At 43.5% G+C, this 17504-nt stretch overlaps 1 protein-coding gene across 1 annotated transcript in view; it reads right to left on the bottom strand.

The window, feature by feature from the left end:
* LOC112216824 (synapsin-3) overlaps nucleotides 1–17504 on the bottom strand; it is a 132161-nt gene that overhangs the window by 62948 nt on the left and 51709 nt on the right. The window contains exons 5-6 of the mRNA XM_024376921.2: nucleotides 1255–1411; nucleotides 664–753 (exon numbers count right to left, since the gene is read on the bottom strand). Coding sequence (XP_024232689.2) covers nucleotides 664–753; nucleotides 1255–1411 — 247 coding nt within the window. The remainder of the gene's footprint in view (nucleotides 1–663; nucleotides 754–1254; nucleotides 1412–17504) is intronic.

The following is a 17504-nucleotide window of genomic DNA, read 5'->3' as shown; positions in this document are numbered from 1 at the left end:
AAAATTGCTTTATAAATACCATAGAAATGGTTTATGAAATGGTAGCAAGCTCCAACCAGGCTGTCACTAAGAGGCTAATCAATCCCACCTGTTTGTCATTGGCCTAGAAAATATGTTCATAGAAACATGTCCAGCTGCTACACTTGATAGTTTGGAGCAACCTTAAACCTACTTACCTGGCACTGTCTCTTTAAGATCCATGGGCTTCAGTGTTGTGATGCCCATAGTGTTGCACTGAGACATAACAATTATTTTGTTATGACTAATTTGAGGACAACATTCTTCAAGTGGTCTGTGTTTTCGCTGCCTGAAGTACCATAAACTCAACTGATAGGGGATTGGAAACTACAACCAGAGAAAATGAAGTTGGGCAACAATAGGAGCTGCACTCTGGCCGAGACATTTTACTAATCAGCTTGAAGGTTTGCACATGACGCCACAGGAAATATTGTGACCCAACCCCTTACTTTCTCACTGTTTCCCGCTTTTGCCCTTGTGACACTTGTCTACCCCAAGTTAAGACAAAGTGTCACAAGGGCAAAAATCAAGATGATCTGAAAACATACAGAGTTCATTCATTCCGAGTGCTATGTCTATATGAAGATGATAACGCAGTAAAGCAGAACACGCATTATAAACAAACAGTGTCAGGAAGGCGCTCACCATCTGGGTGTGGTTGGGGTAGAAGGTCTGTTCGTTCAGTGGGAACTTCTCTGGGCCCAGGGAGTGGTAGAGCTCAATCATGTGGGAAAACTGCAAGCAGAAACAAAACACGAGACACCATTCTACCGTAGTTACTGTATATAGAAGGCGGGATAGAAAGTGTCTTATACTACATCTGTAGTTATCTGGAGACAAAAAACTGACACCTTGAAAGCTGAATGCAGCCCTATCCATTAAAAATGTTTTTAGTGAGAAACTTTGACCTTTAAAACAGGTAAGTTCCCGGAATGTTTTGTCTACTACCGCCAACATGTTTTGTCTGGGTTCTAAAGACTGTAGCCATGGTACAAATGTAACTTGGCCCGGCTCCAGCTCCAGCGCACCTTGCCTGGCCGCCTCTCTGCTGTTAAAACAGGGTGAATAATAACGGATCTTACTGGAGGCCCCTGGTCTGGCTATTTCAGAAACAGGTGTTATGGCTACTTTTAATAGCCCAAATAAATCAGTCTGAGGCGGCCGCTAAGGGCCTCTTTATATGGGGTAAGATGGGGGGTGGAAAGGCGGTGAGGAGGCAGGTTATGGATCACGCACCACCCAGGGTTTGCTGCAAAAGTTGTAGATGGAGAGCAGGGAGTTGATGCTGGCGACTCCCCCGTATTGAAGGCCAATCACCAGGCTCCTGAAGTCTTCGCCCGGAGTCATGCTGTAGGCATGCTGGCGAATCAGGACAAAGTCTGGCTTGAAGGATCTGGAGAAAGACAAAACAAAGTGGGACATGAGATAACGGAAACCAACAACATGCTGATGTCAAGGTAAAGTAAAAGTAAGGGCACATTCTACCACCCTGACTTTCACATGATCTGCTTCGCCAAAACATTGATACAAACGGGAAGAAAACATCTGTACCACTGGGCACACGCTTGTTGAATTAACGTCATTTCAATAAAAAAAACGTTGAACCTACGTGGAATAGATGTTAAATTGACGTCTGTGTCCAGTGGCGTGTGCCTCATGGACTGCTGATGACACTACACTACACTGTGAAGACAGACGAACTGTTGCCAGTAGGGCATTTTAGAGACCTGGATATTTGTTACAAATGTATCTTTAGCATATATATAAAATCACAAAGATTGGTGCATGCATACTGTATTTCATTACTGACTTTGTCACTCAAGTTCCAGACCTCAAGCAGTCGAACTGCAACGACAGTAGCCATCGTAGAGCCTTTCCAAAGTCCAACACAGCAGCTGTAACTGCTCAGAGCCCAGACCGATAGTATCTGTCACCGCATTAACACGTTAAGATTACAGGCAGCTCACTATTTACAAGGAGGAAAAAAGCTCCATTATTCAAAGGCCATAGGAGGAGGGCGAACAAAGGAACGCTGGTCAGAGTCAGAGAAGCTAATCTTTTTGGACCATCTATCCAATTAACGCAGCCTAATCCCTCTCATTACAAACTGTTCTGGGAACAGGGCCAAGTAACCCATCAGGAACCGGGAGGATTGTATCACATCTTGCTATGATTAAGATAAAGAGGGAGAAAATTCCACTCTTTAACTGAAGGCAGGTATGCAGGGATATGTCCCCCCCCCCAAAGATTAATTCAGCTTAGAATCAGGCAGGTTGGCTATCTTGGATGGATCTGTGCTGGCTGGGCTGGGGGATGTAAATTAAGTTCTCTTTCAAATGGCTGGTAACTGTTCTGAATGCTCTGATTGTAATTTACAGTTTGGCGAATGGTAACATTTTGATGCTTTCGTCTGAATTCATTGCTTCAGCCTGACAAGTCCATGAGCTGTTGAAAGTTATTTCCAATGGACTTTAGCTGTTCTCAATGAATCAACGTCTAGAAACCTCTGGCAAAGGTACTAGGTGTTGATTGAGTTGAGATTGGTATATTTACATTTTTGTCATTTATGAGTGAGTACATTTTTATACTTTTTCCCCATGGATATCAAACCCGCAACCCTGGCATTGCAAGCACCATGCTCTACCAACTGAGCCATACGCGCTGTAACCATATTGTCTCCAATACTATCATTCACCCTCTTTCACACGCACACACACGCGCACACACACACACACACACACCCCTGGGCTGGAGAGCAGCCATCTGGTGCAGCTTGTGGACTGAGACAGTAGCCAGACTCACACTCTCTCGCGCAAACACACACACACGCACGCGCACACACACACACACACACACACACACACACACTTGGAGCCATGGAAGTGTTGCATTATGTAAGACAGCCGACCTGAGGCACAACTCAGGACTCAGTGAGAGCTGTCGTGGTCACGGCGACACGAAGGCTACAGCTGCTCTCTTTAAAAGTGTTGTTGTGCTCACTGCTCAGCCAAGGTGGCACTGGACCAAGGGTTCACTGCATACTGCTCAGCCACAGTAGTGGCACTGGACCAAGGGCCGATCTATTTCTACATCGGTTTATTGAGGGACAGACTGACACAAACCTCGCTCATACCACGTCGAAGTGCCCACATCACATGCACTGGTACCTGACTCACCAGGTTTGTTGTTTTGGTATAACTTTACTTTGAAGGGCACAAGAGTGTACAAGAACTATAAAGCGTCAATAATGGCTTACGTGAGCAGCCACAGGCGTATGCTGCATGCACCTATCTGTACAACCTATTTACTGCTCATCATGAACATAGAAGTGCAAGTTGTGATGATGTGACTGTTTTTAGCCAGGCAACGGCTCATAGCAGCATTGCCCTATAGAGCTGCAGCATTAACACGCTTATTCCAGCCATTAACTTTGTTATCGGTTTCCCAAATCGGAGTCCTTCTGCCCGAGTAATGCTCCCTGTGGGTTGTGGATCACGCCAAAGCTGTGTATTAAATGTATTTTGTGCTTTACGATCCCAAATCGCTCAGGCCCAATGGTGATCGCTTCACTGCCAATATGCTAATGCACCCTTTAAATGGTTCATCAGTGTTGCAATAAAAAGGATGCTTAATGGGAACGGAGATGATGATGCCGAGATGTGAGGTAGGGATGTCCTGTATTTATGTGGAATTGAAGGTTCTGCTTTGTAATAGCCAAATGGAATTGGGTTCCTTAGGGAGAGAGGGTGAGCAGAGTGGGAGATATAAACACAACAGATAGCGCGCGCGCACACACACACACACACACACACACGTATTTATTAGGGATCCCCATTAGCACTCTTCCTGGGGTCCAAACATATTAAAGCACTTACATTACATATAAAGCTAAATATAAAACAGTATATCATTTAACATTATTACACCACTACTGTACATATCTACAATACAAAATGTTTAATACCAACAACAAAATCACAATGTATGCGTATGCATGTGTCTGTACCTTTGTGTGTGTCTCTTCACACATACCTTCCATAAGGTATATTTTTACCTGTTTTTTAAAATCTGATTCTACTGTTTTCATCAGTTATCTGATGTGGAATAGAATTCCATGTTGTCATGGCTCTACTGTATGTAGTACTGTGCACCTCCCATAGTCTGTTCTGGACTTGGGTACTGTGAAGAGACCTCTGGTAGCATGTCTTGTGGGGTATGCATGGGTGTCTGAGCTGTGTGCAAGTATTTTAAACAGACACCTCGGTACATTCAGCTTGTCAACACCTCATACAAAAACAAGTAGTGATGAAGTAAATCCACTTTGAGCCATGAGAGATTGACATGCATGTCATTAATGTTAGTTCTCCGTGTACTTTTAAGAGCCAGCCGTGATGCCCTGTTCTGAGCCAACTGCAAAGTCCCTCTTTGTTGCACCTGACCACACTACTGAACAGTAGTCTAGGGCCTGTAGGACTTGCCTTGTTGATAGTGTTGTTAAGAAGGCAGAGCAGCGCACACGAGTCCATGCCATAGTCACTACTACTGGGCGTCTTGCTGGTGTATGTTCAGAGTTTGTTAGAGTTCAGTTGGCTTTGATGGTAACCACGGCAACTGCCTTAAATTGCAGCAAACTGTGGGACAGGATTTATTGGAACGTTTGCATTAATGAACTTGGCTTTACCCCTTACTTCCGTAATTGGGTTTTCAGTGTAGATGCCGTTTCTGTGTTGGTGCTGTGTTGAATCATGGAGCAGATTTCCCCCATGTGTGAAGTCAGTACTACTGGGGCAGGGAGGTAGGATATTACCATCGTGATAAACATTCTCATTTGTGGCTATGGCTGTTTTCAGACCTTGAAGCATGTCAGGGGGGGGAGACAACCAGTCAAACACGACAATCGCCTGCCATTCTATTCTCTAAGTAAATTTATCTTCCACATCTTTGACCTTTTCATTGACTCCTCTGGGAGATCTGTTCTGAATTGCAATGCATGTACATTCATCCTTGTAATGCCCTCTTGCCAGCCTCAAAGGTCTGCTGGTAGAGTAATCTCCATCCAATCTGTCTGACTCAGGTTGATAAGGGTAATACGGTTCAAGCTCACAAAGTGTTCCACAAAGGTTACACGTGTTGACTGCAGCGCATTGCTCAGAACAAGAGGACATTGTGTCATTGTGCACCCGTTTGGTCTACAGAGAACGTGCCTAAGGGACAGCTATCACCAGACACCAAGCCCAGACCAGCATTGATGAATGATGGGAAAGGGAGAGTGAGTGAAAGAAAAACCAAGAGAGAGAGAGGGGGTATGAGAGAATGAGAGAGAGAGAGAGAGAGAGAGAGAAAGAGAGCGTACCTACAGAAAGTGAACACCCCAAGCCTAGCTTTGAAGAATGGATGGAGAATGATGGGAAAGGGAGAGTGGGGTGAAGTGAGAGAGAGTCTTGCAATTGCCTCCACAAAGTAAGACAGACATTCCTCATTATTCAAAGGAAAGTAAAACGTTCAGGTTTCAAACAATTATACTGCCTCAAACTCACATTGTAAAGTGGTTGGTGTTGCGCTCATAGCCTGCCTACCGTTGACTTTAGCCTATGCACTCGAATGGCGGATGGGAGTTGAGATTGAGAAATAAAAATAGCTGTTTTTAATCGTAGCCAATCAAAAAAACATGTTAACACGCGATTGCATTTAGAATTGTAATTTGTGGATGGACGGAGAAGGATGGGAAAGGGGAGAGAGAGAGCGAGAGAGAGAAGGAGTAATAAAAACAAAAGAAAAAACAGAGAGAGATGAATAAACATTTCATTATGTTCAAATTAAAGAGATGCTCCATTACTTTTGTATACTTTTTAGACAGTAGTTCTGATAGTAGCACTCACAAACCAAAAGTGGTACCCGAAAATGGTGTACTGTGTCACATACGTATTTACCGATACGTGCACCACATCATTTCTCTCTCTCTCTCTGCTGTGTCCACTGAGCCATTGCGCCCACCCTACAACTACATTGGATAACGCTGGGCAGGTCTCTTGCTAGCTGTCACTCAAATGTGAGGAGCTGAAGCTCATTGGCTAGAACTCGTGGGGGGAAAATGTAGAGAAAATAGTGCAGCACAGCTTCAAGAAAACAGTCGCTTTCAAACTTGGGATTTTGTGGCTAATTTAGGTAAGGCATTCATTCTGCTCATAGATTGCATGTATGAACTACACATTGACACATCCAAAGCAGGAGGTTTAAAAAAGACTTTCTTAGTCGCCAAAGTACCGGAGCACGTCTTTAATAACTACAAAGAAAAATAACGAAGTGAAAGAGAGAGAATGAGAAAGAGAGAGAATGAGTCCAGTAAAATATGCATTTGGGAGAGGAACATGTTATGGACCACTTGGACTATTCTGAGCAGCTAGGGGAGCAGTCTTACTGTGGCTAGCAGTCACAGTCACGATCCCAGACCCAGCGCCACCAGGCAGGCCTGGCTGCAGCTCAGGACCATGATGGGCGGTGGCGCAGTCATGCAGTCAAGCCTGCCAGTAAAGACCACTGCTCTGGCCACGGTCCAGCGAGGAATGCATGCAGAGCTCCTAAGGAGCACCAAGGGTCAGAGAAATGGTGAATACACCCCCTACCATGGCTAGACAACATAAGACATGCACTGAGTGTACGAAACATTAGAAACACCTGCTCTTTCAAATCAGTATACAGTCCATTCGGAGAGTATTCAGACCCCTTGACATTTAGTTAGGTTACAGACTTGTTCTAAAATGTATTTTTTCCCCCTCATCCTCATCATTCCTCATAATGTTTGATAATTTATAGAAAATACAAAACGGAAATATCACATTTACATAAGTATTCAGACCCTTTACTCAGTACATTGTTGAAGCACCTTTGACATCGAGTCTTCTTGGGTATGAAGCTACAAGCTTGGCACACCTGTATTTGGGGAGTTTCTCCCACCCTTCTCTGCAGACCCTCTCAAGCTCTGTCAGGTTGGATGGGGAGCGTTGCTGCACAGCTATTTTCTGGTTTCTCCAGAGATGTTCGATTGGGTTCAAGTCTGGGCTCTGGCTGGGCCACTCAATGACATTCAGAGACTTGTTCCGAAGGCACCCCTGCATTGTCTTGGCTGTGTGCTTAGGGTCGTTGTCCTGTTGGAAGGTGAACCTTTGCCCCAGTCTGTGGTCCTGAGCGCTCTGGAGCAGGTTCTCATCAAGGATCTCTGTACTTTGCTCCGTTCATCTTTGCCTTGATCCTGAATAGTCTCCCAGTCCCCGCTGCTGAAAAACATCCCCACAGCATGATGCTGCCACCACCATGATTCACCGTAGGGATAGTGGCAGGATTCCTCCAAACGTGACGCTTGGCATTCAAGCCAAAGTGTTCCATCTTTGTTTCATCAGAACAGAGAATTGCGTTTCTCATGGTCAGTGTCTTTAGGTGCCTTTTGGCAAACTCCAAGCGGGATGTAATGTGCCTTTTAGTGAGGAGTGGCTTCCGTCTGGCCACTCTACCATAAAAACCTGATTGGTGGAGTGACGCAGAGATGGTTGTCCTTCTGGAAAGTTCTCCCATCTCCACAGAGGAACTCTGGAGCTCTGTCAGAGTGACCATCGGGTTCTTGGTCACCTCCTTGTCCAAGGCCCTTTTCCACGATTGCTCAGTTTGTCCGGCCGGCCAGCTCTAGGAAGAGTCTTGGTGGTTCCAAACTTCTTCCATTTAAGAATGACGGAGACCACTGTGTTCTTGGGGACCTTCAATGCTGCAAAAATGTTTTGGTACCCTTCCCCAGATCTGTGCCTTGACCCAATCCTGTCTCGGAGCTCTACGGAATAATTCCTTCGACCTCATGGCTTGGTTTTTAGCTCTGACATGCACTGTCAACTGTGGGACCTTTATATAGACAGGTGTGTGCCTTTCCAAATCATGTCCAATCAATAGAATTTGCCACAGGTGGACTCCAGTCAAGTTGTAGAAATCACAAGGATGATCAATGGAAACAGGATGCACCTGAGCTCAATTTCGAGTCTCATAGCAAAGGGTCTGAATACGTTTTTTTCTCTATACAGTTGCAAAAAAATGTAAAAACCTGTTTTTGTTATTTTTCATTATGGGGTATTGTGTGCAGATTTATTCAATCCATTTCAGAATAAGGCTGCAATGTAACAAAATGTGGAAAAAGTCAAGGGGTCTGAATACTTTCTGAAGGCACCGTAGATGAAGGGGGGGTTAAACAAGGATTTGTAAGCCTTCAGACAAGTTAGACAGAGATGCTATGCACCATTCAGAAGGTGAATGGGAAAGACAAGATTTAAATGCCTTTGAACAGGGTATGCAAAGCAGGTGCCAGGTGCAACGGTTTGACCGTGCCAAGAACTCAAAGCTACTAGGTGTTCAACAACAGTTTCCCGTGTGACCAGGAATGGTCCACCACCTAAAAGACATCCAGCCAACTTGAAACAACTGTGGGAAGCATTGGAGTCAAAATGGGCCAGCATCCTTGTGGAACGCTTCCGACAACTTGTAGAGTCCATGCCCCAACGAATTGAGACTGTTCTGAGGGCAAAAGGGGGGTGCAACTCAATATTAGGAAAGTGTTCCTAATGTTTTGTTCACTCAAATGTAGTGAGTAAGATGCATAGTTAATTCAAGTGGAAAATGTGATATTCGATCTACATGACAGACGAATTACGATGTGTCTTGCAGCTAAATGGTGATTGCGCGGCGGTGGCGGATTCTGATACGAAGACGAGTCCCTCAAGTGCACTTACACTGTTAATATGAAAAGCATCAGATGTGAATTGCGGGCCAGGAGCGCGGCAGTAATATAAGCACTAGTAAATTACTTATGGCATAAATGGAAATTAGTGTTATGAGTTAGAGTGGTTTAGAGGGACCATTTGTATTCATGAAAACATTATAGAAATTGGCATCAGGCCTCATTCTGAGCTGTATAGTATTTGTATTAAAGCCTGGTGATGCTTTCGGGGGAAAACCGTCCTCAGGTTTGTTAAGCTCATGCCTGACTTCAGCGTATCTGTCTGTGAGACGGATTTATTTGCTCTGTTATAAGGTAAACCTGTCTGAGGTATTAGGTCTGATTGAAGTACAGTAGCAAGGGTCTTTAGCGGGAAAAAGGTGATTCAATTGTGTGTATGCGTGCGTGCGTGCGTGTGCATGACATGTCTGTGTCTCAATTCTGGGGGTCGATTTAGTGTAGATTTATGAGGGACACGCTCCTTTACATGTGTGTGAACCTGTGTGTGTACAGTGTGTATAGAGTGAGTGTGTTGTTAGGCCGACATGAAACCTCTGCGTGGTTGGGCTTAGTTCAGTAATCTCCACCTGATGTAGTTTAAGGAGAGACAGGCCTCGTCACACTACAGTATGTGTGCCTTCGGGACTCAGACGCACAACCCTGTCTGGCTGTGTAGGGCTGGTTATGGTCGCTTATGGGATAGATTATTAGAAAAGAATAACAGACAAGTATCTGCTAATGCAATCTCCCTGCGCCATCTGTGAGACTGGCTGCAGATCTGGGGGGGTGGGGACAGGGAGGAATGCAGAGGGAGGATGGGGCCCTGCAGTCAGCCACGACAGGGTTTAGGGACTCCCTTCCACTACCTGTCTACTACAAAATGGTATGGCTCTGGATAAGCAAGGTGCTTTGGTATGCAGTTCAGGTCTTTGGTCGTTACACCTACAATGCTTACCTGTTTTTACATTTGTATGTACACTTTGTAAATCAACACCAAATCTACAGAGACAATTTGTTCTGGTCTCTGGAAGTGTTCAAGGACAGTGAAATCAACATGTCTTCAGGTATGGAGGAACTTATCTGTACAATTGAAGAGATTCATTCCCGAAAACGCTATATATCCATTTTCAGAAATGTTGGTAAATTTGTTTTTATTGTTTATAGAGAATGGTGTGTTTTTCACTATCTAAAAAAGGCATAGGGTTGTTCAATGACAGACATGCATTTGTTTAAAATCACTTGATGGTTTCATTTCAGAGTTTTTTTGCAAAATGGAATCAATCCGCCTTACTCTCAGAAATAATAATAGTACTGCTAGGTTTTACACAGTCAAAGGTAACAAATAACAAAAAATAATAATAATGTACAAATGATACATTTATATATAATGATATTATAATTTAATACAGTAATATGAGATATGTATGTAAAACATTTACATTTGACATAATTAGTATGTATTAGTATAATTAGTACATAATAGTAATTTAGCAGATGCTCCAGTAAGTGCATTCATTGTGAGATAACAACATATCACAGTCAAATATACAGCATACAAGCATTTCATTAAAACTAAACAATGGATATATAGCGTTTTACAAAAAAATGTAATAAAATGTCAAATCAGACACATCTAAAATCAGTAATATTTTACACACACATGAAAAGTAAAAAACAAATGTGAAACACTTGTGGATATTGGAAATAGAAAAACATTCAGACCCGTTTTATGGGCATTACTTCTGTCTGAACAGGTAACAATTAATGTCCTACTACTTGTCATTGTTTCAAAATATGTAATTGATTATTATGATAGGTTATCTTTTAACATTAATGGGTATCAAGATAACTAAGGGTGAATGACCGATGCCACAACAGTCCACCTGATCTGGTCCCGTGGTAGCTCCCTAACAAAACCAGACTCTTATACACTAGTAATCACTTTGCAAAAACATGCCAAATTTTGTCCTTTGCATGCCTGAATAAAAACACTTTGCCCTCTAATCACAGTGGGGTACTTACGCAACCCTGAGGGACCCCAAGCCAGATAAGACAGGCATAGTGAGGTCTCTGGGAGCCGTCAAACAGTACGAGCTATCCTGCCCTCTATAACTGTCCTTTACTTGGCCTAATCCAGCACTTAGTGTGAGTGGGGGTGTTTTTCATTGTACGTTGTATGCACATAACAGGTAAACAAGTGGCCATATTGAATCGCCCAACCCAGTCCAGGCAGACAGGCAGTTACTTATTCACATCTCAGTATTGCTACTAGCATCACTGGCCAGGATGCTGTGTTTGCCATTACTGTAATCACCTCCCCGATTGGATTTCAGTTTATTCATCACAGGAGGAGCCGGACTGTGGAGAAGAAACCTTTGGCTGTGCTGATCTGAGTCTTTTTGCTGTGGCTAATCATGCTCCATTGCTATAATCGTGAAACACTTTGCCAGACCAGTGTTTCTGCTTTAAGTTAAGTTCAGCAGTTGGGCTGGAGGGGTTTGGCAGAAATAGCTAAATGAAACCAAAACGGGTGACGGCACATTTTGGATGCGACTCTTGCACGAACGAGAACGCGCCATATATGCTCAACAACCTGCCTGCCTCTACTCCAAGGCAGAAAATAACAAGGGCAGAACCACTTGAATTTTTTCTAATACCCAGTAACAGCAGGTCCTACTAACGTCATCATAGGAGGACCAAGTCATGTACAAAAGCTTGAATCTTCATGTTCTACATTGTTTTGTTGTCATTTGTGCTCCCATACAAGTGCATGTGCAGTCACGCAACGCAATTACATATGCATCGGCCGCATCAAAACCCACAGGGTAACAGTACACTTGTTACAGTTTAGTTGATATATGACAAACAAGTGAAACCGTGCACTTCTAAGAAGTTCCACTTGAATAAACAAGTCTGAAACCACAGAACTGTGAGAAAGTGTGCTGCCTTGATAGGCCAGTAGAGGGGAGGGGAAGTGGGGAAGTGTTTAGGGAGCGCACCCGCAGCCAGATGCCAAGGGTTCGAATGCTGAACGGAACATGGCCCTTATTTACGCAGCCCCGCACGGACGGAACAGCAGGAGCCCTATAAACTGACCAGGACACACACAAATACACACAGGCGCACACACAAATACACACACAGAGCAGTTTGAAGCTGTGAGAACCAACTACTTACATGTACAGTACACACTTTATGTACACACACACACACACACACACACACACACACAATTTATGTTATAAAACATAATGCCTTTAATCTGAGGTCCTCAGGAAACATGCTGTTTAGCCGATATGATTATCTTTAGGAATGTGTCTCAAAGCATATAGGATTTGTACGATTTGTTTTCATTTAGGCCAAGAATAAAATGTAACATTTTCCTAAGTAGTCATTATTAGCCTAGCTTAGGCACTAATACAGAATTGTTTATAGACTACAGTAAATCCTGAGTATCTTCTGAGTATAGGCAGTGATAGGCTATACTATTGTATGGCATAGGGGAATGTGTGTCAAGCAAAGAGGACAACAACATCCGTTTCTTAGAGAAGTTATCTACATTTTCCCACCATTGACTCACCACCCACATGAAAAAATACTATACTATCTTATAAATAATGAAGTATTCACTGTAGTGTTTTGCGGACTAAACTGTAGTCTTCGCTGTAGTATACTGGTGTATACTGTAGTATTTACAGTTAACTATAGTATACAGTGCATTTGGAAAGTATTCAGACCCCTTCTCTTGATCCACATTTTGTTACGTTACAGCTTTATTCTAAAATTGATTAAATTAGTTTGTTTTTCGTCATCAATCGACACACAATACCCCATAATGACAAAGCAGACAGGTTTTTAGAAATGTTTGCAAATGTATCAAAATGTACTCTTAAATTTTACATAAGTATTCAGACCCTTTATTCAGTACTTTGATGATGCACCTTTGGCAGCGATTACAGCCTCGAGTCTTCTTGGGTACAAGCTTGGCACTGCTGTATTTGGGGAGTTCCTCCCATTCTTCTCTGCAGACCCTCTCAAGCTCTGTCAGGTTGGATGGGGAGCGTCACAGCTATTTTCAGGTCTCTCCAGAGATGTTGGATCAGGTTCAAGTCCGAGTTCTGGCTCGGCCACTCAAGGACATTCAGAGACTTGTCCTGAAGCCACATCTGCTTTGTCTTGGCTGTGTGCTTAAGGTCGTTGTCCTGTTGGAAGGTGAACTTTTGCCCTGATGTCCTGAGCGCTCGGAGCAGGTTTTCATCAAGGATCTCTCTGTACTTTGCTCCATTCCTGTCCCTTGATCCTGACTAGTCTCCCAGTCCCTGCCGCTGAAAAACATCCCCACAGCATAATGGTGCCACCACCATGCTTCACTGTAGGGATAGTGCCAGGTTTCCTTCAGACGTGATGCTTGGCATTCAGGCCAAAGAGTTCAACCTTGGTTTCACCAGAACAGAGAATCTTGTTTCTCATGGTCTGAGAGTCCTTTAGGTGCCTTTTGGCAAACTCCAAGCAGGCTGTCTTGTGCCTTTTACTGAGTGGCTTCCGTCTGGGCTACCATAAATGTCTGATTGGTGGAGTGCTGCAGAGATGGTTGTCCTTCTGGAAGGTTCTCCCATCTCCACAGAGGAACTCTGGAGCTCTGTCAGAGTAACCATTGGGTTCTTGGTCACCTCCCTGACCAAGGCCCTTCTCCCCCTATTGCTCAGTTTGGCCAGGCGGCCAGCTCTAGGTAGAGTCTTGAAAGATGCCCAGGGTCCCTGCTCATCTGCGTGAACGTGCCTTAGGCATGCTGCAAGGAGGCATGAGGACTGCAGATGTGCACAGGGCAATAAATTGCCATGTCCGTACTGTGAAACGCCCAAGACAGCGCTATAGGAAGACAGGACGGACAGCTGATCGCCCTCATAGTGGCAGGCCACGTGCAACAACACCTGCACAGAGTCGGTACATCTGAACATCACACCTGCGGGACAGGTACAGGATGGAACCAACAACTGCCCAAGTTACACCAGGAACGCACAATCCCTCCATTAATGCTCAGGCTGTCCGCAATAGGCTGAGAGTGGCTGGACTGAGGGCTTGTAGGCCTGTTGTAAGGCAGGTCCTCACCAGACATCACCGGCAACAATGTCGCCTATGGGCACAAACCCACCATCGCTGGACCAGATAGGACTGGCAAAAAGTGCTCTTCACTGAAGAGTCGCGGTTTTGTCTCACCAGGGTTGATGGTCGGATTCACGTTTATCGTCAATGGAATGAGAGTTACACCGAGGCCTGTACTCTAGAGCAGGATCGATTTGGAGGGTCCGTCATGGTCTGGGGCGGTGTATCACAGCATCATTGGACTGAGCTTGTTGTCATTGCAGGCAGTCTTAACGCTGTGCTCCCTCACAATCCCTCATGTGGTACCCTTCCTGCAGGCTCATCCTGACATGACCCTCCAGCATGACAATGCCATCAGCCATACTGCTAGTTCTGTGCATGATTTCCTGCAAGACAGGAATATCAGTGTTCTGCCATGGCCAGCGAAGAGCCCAGATCTCAATCCCATTGAGCATGTCTGGGACCTGTTGGATCGGAGGGTGAGGACTAGGGCCATTCCTCCCAGAAATGTCCGGGAACTTGCAAGTCCCTTGGTGGAGTGACATCTCACAGCAAGATCTGGCAAATCTGGTGCTGTCCATGAGGAGGAGATGCTCTGCAGTACTTAATGCAGCTTGTGGCCACACCAGATACTGCCTGGTACTTTTGATTTTGACACCCCTTGATTCAGGGACACATTATTCCACTTCTGTTAGTCACATGTCTGTGGAACTTGTTTATGTCTCAGTTGTTGAATCTTGCTATGCTCATACAAATATTTACACATGTTAAGTTTGCTGAAAATAAACGCAGTTGACAGTGAGAGGACGTTTCTTTTTTTGCTGAGTTTATATGATCTATACTTGGCATGTAGGTTTCTCTCTTACGGGTGGCACAAATTGGGATGAGGGGGAAGGGGATGGGCAGGGTATATGCAAATTAAACACTGTAGTATTTACTATAGTTAAAACAAATGTAGTGTTTTTGCAGACATTACTGTAGTAATTACTTTAGTATTCTACGACATTAGATATAGTACTACACATGATTGAGGGATAGTACAGCGTGTAGTAGCGCTGTCCCCCGACAACAAAAATCTTTGTCGACCAAAAGTCATCTGTTCTTCGACCAATCGATTGGTAGTATTTCCAAACATCAAATATACACAGACATTCCCTATGAGTATATACATGTAGACATTCCCTATGAGTTTTTATAAAAACAACTATATGAATTGAGCTTGTCTGATGCTTTAAATCAAATCAAATAGTTTTTGTCATATGCACCAGGTGTAGACCATACAGTGAAATTCTTACTTACAAGCCCTTAACCAACAACAGAGTTTTAAGAAAATACCCCCCAAAAATGAAGAAATAAAAGTAACAAATAATTAAAGAGCAGCAGTAAAATAAACATTAGCGAGACTATATACATGGGGTACCATTACAGAGTCAATGTGTGGGGGCACCGGTTAGTCGATGGTTGGGGTGTGTACGTACTATTTAAGCTCACAGTTTGATGAAATAATCCCAGAGATCTAGATAACCCCCCCAAAAAAGAGCATCCTCCTCTCGCTCTTGCTGGCTTTCTCAGATTCTGCCATTCCTCTCTTGAAGGTGCCAGTAATAACTTTTCTCATGTGGAATGTCAATTTATCTTACCATTTCTACCGATCTGCGTGCCAGTTATGATTCTCATATGCACATTTTCGTGAAAGTTTCATTTAATTTATAATAACATAGCTCAAAATCATTGTCATGTGGTTAATCAAAATTCTATCCAAATCTAAATGAAAATGATACAAACCTAAAAAGTAACTTCTAATGCCATTGCCAACTATGTAAAAATAGCCTCTATAAAGCCAACAAATAAAACCATTGCAGCTTGCAGGTAGAAAATATCCTGATTAAAAACAAATATCCTATAAAATCACATTGGCTACACATGGCCTGTAAAAAAATATTCTGGGCCCTCAGAGTTTCCTGTGCCAGTGAGCTTGGGATAGACACAACTGTAGGCAATTTGCGCAAGGGACAAGAAGCAGTACTTGACTTGGCTACTGCACCTAAATAAACAGTACCAGTACGAAAAAAAAAGAGTAAACGAAACCTATTTCTGTCCAAGTCAAGCGCTGATAAGAAGTAAATCAGGCATTTTTTTTAATGATGTTTCCACTGGATCAGAGCATGACATTTGACCCTTTCACGAGTGGTTATCGAAAGGGACAGTGTTGGAAATATTATTCAAATCAATTAAAATACACACAGACTTTGTTTGCTTGCTGTTTGATGAGAAGTAAACATTACTTTGAGAAGCTCCACAGCTCATTAGTGGTGGTGCGTTAAGCCAATCAGAAATACTATCAGATCCTCAAATTGGCACATTTATATGCCTAAGTCTGAGCGCAGGCAAGGTAGCCTATAGGTCAACTTCATGCATGCGAGTCCTTACTCAATATTGACAGGAGCTCTCCAAACAAAATACAATGACTAAATTGACAAAAATCGTAAATGGAATGAAACAAACCAAAACTACAATGTAGAAAATACATGATTATGTATGTAGAGTAATAGCGAAGACATCAAAACCAGGAAATAACACCTAGGGAATCATGTAGTAACCAAAAAAAGATAACAGCCTTGCACACTCTTGGTAAACTCTCAACCAGCTTCATGAGGTAGTCACCTGTAATGCATTTCAATTAACAGGGGTGCCTTGTTCAAAGTGAATTTGTGGAATTTCTTTCCATCTTAATGCGTTTGAGCCCAATCAGTTGTATTGTGACAAGGTAGGGGGTATACAGAAGATAGCCTTATTTGGTAAAAGACCAAGTCCATATTATGGCAAGAACAGCTCAAATAAGCAAAGATAAACTACAATCCATCTTTACTTTAAGACATGAAGGTCTGTCAATACGGGAGATTTCAAGAACTTAGAAAGTTTAATCAAGTGCTGTTGCAAAAAACATCAGGCACTATGATAAAACTGGCTCTCATTAGGACCGCCACAGGAACAGAAGAGCCAGCGTTACCTCTGCTGCAGAGTTCTTTAGAGTTAAGTGCGCCTCAGATTGCCGCCCAAATAAATGCTTCACAAAGTTCAAGTAACAGACACATCTCAACATCAACTGTTCAGAGGAGACTGCGTGAATCAGGCCTTCATGGTCGATTTGCTGCAAAGAAACCACTACTAAAGGACACTAATAAGAAGAAGAGACTTGCTTGGGTCGAGAAACATGAGCAACGGACATTAGACCAGTGGAAATCTGTATTTTGGTATGATGAGTCCAAATTTGAGATTTTTGGTTCCAATCTCCGTGTCTTTGTGAGACAGAGTAGGTGAACGGATGATCTCTGCATGTGTAGTTCTCAACATAAAGCATAGAGCAGGAGGTGTGATGGTGTGGGGATGCTTTGCTGGTGACACTGTCAGTGATTTATTTACAATTCAAGGCACACTTAACCAGCATGGCCAACACAGAATTCTGCAGCGATACGCCATCCCATCTGGTTTGCGCATTTGTTTTTCAACAGGACAATGACTCAACACACCTCCAGGCTGTGTAAGGGCTATTTGACCAAGAAGGAAAGCCTCCACAATCACCCAACCTCAACACAATTGAGATAATTTGGGATGAGTTGGATCACAGAGT

Source organism: Oncorhynchus tshawytscha, linkage group LG17 (assembly GCF_018296145.1).
Source record: "Oncorhynchus tshawytscha isolate Ot180627B linkage group LG17, Otsh_v2.0, whole genome shotgun sequence".
NCBI classification, from domain to species: Eukaryota; Metazoa; Chordata; class Actinopteri; order Salmoniformes; family Salmonidae; genus Oncorhynchus; species Oncorhynchus tshawytscha.
Note: the sequence above shows the minus strand (reverse complement) of the source record. Positions and strands in the feature narration are given on the sequence as shown.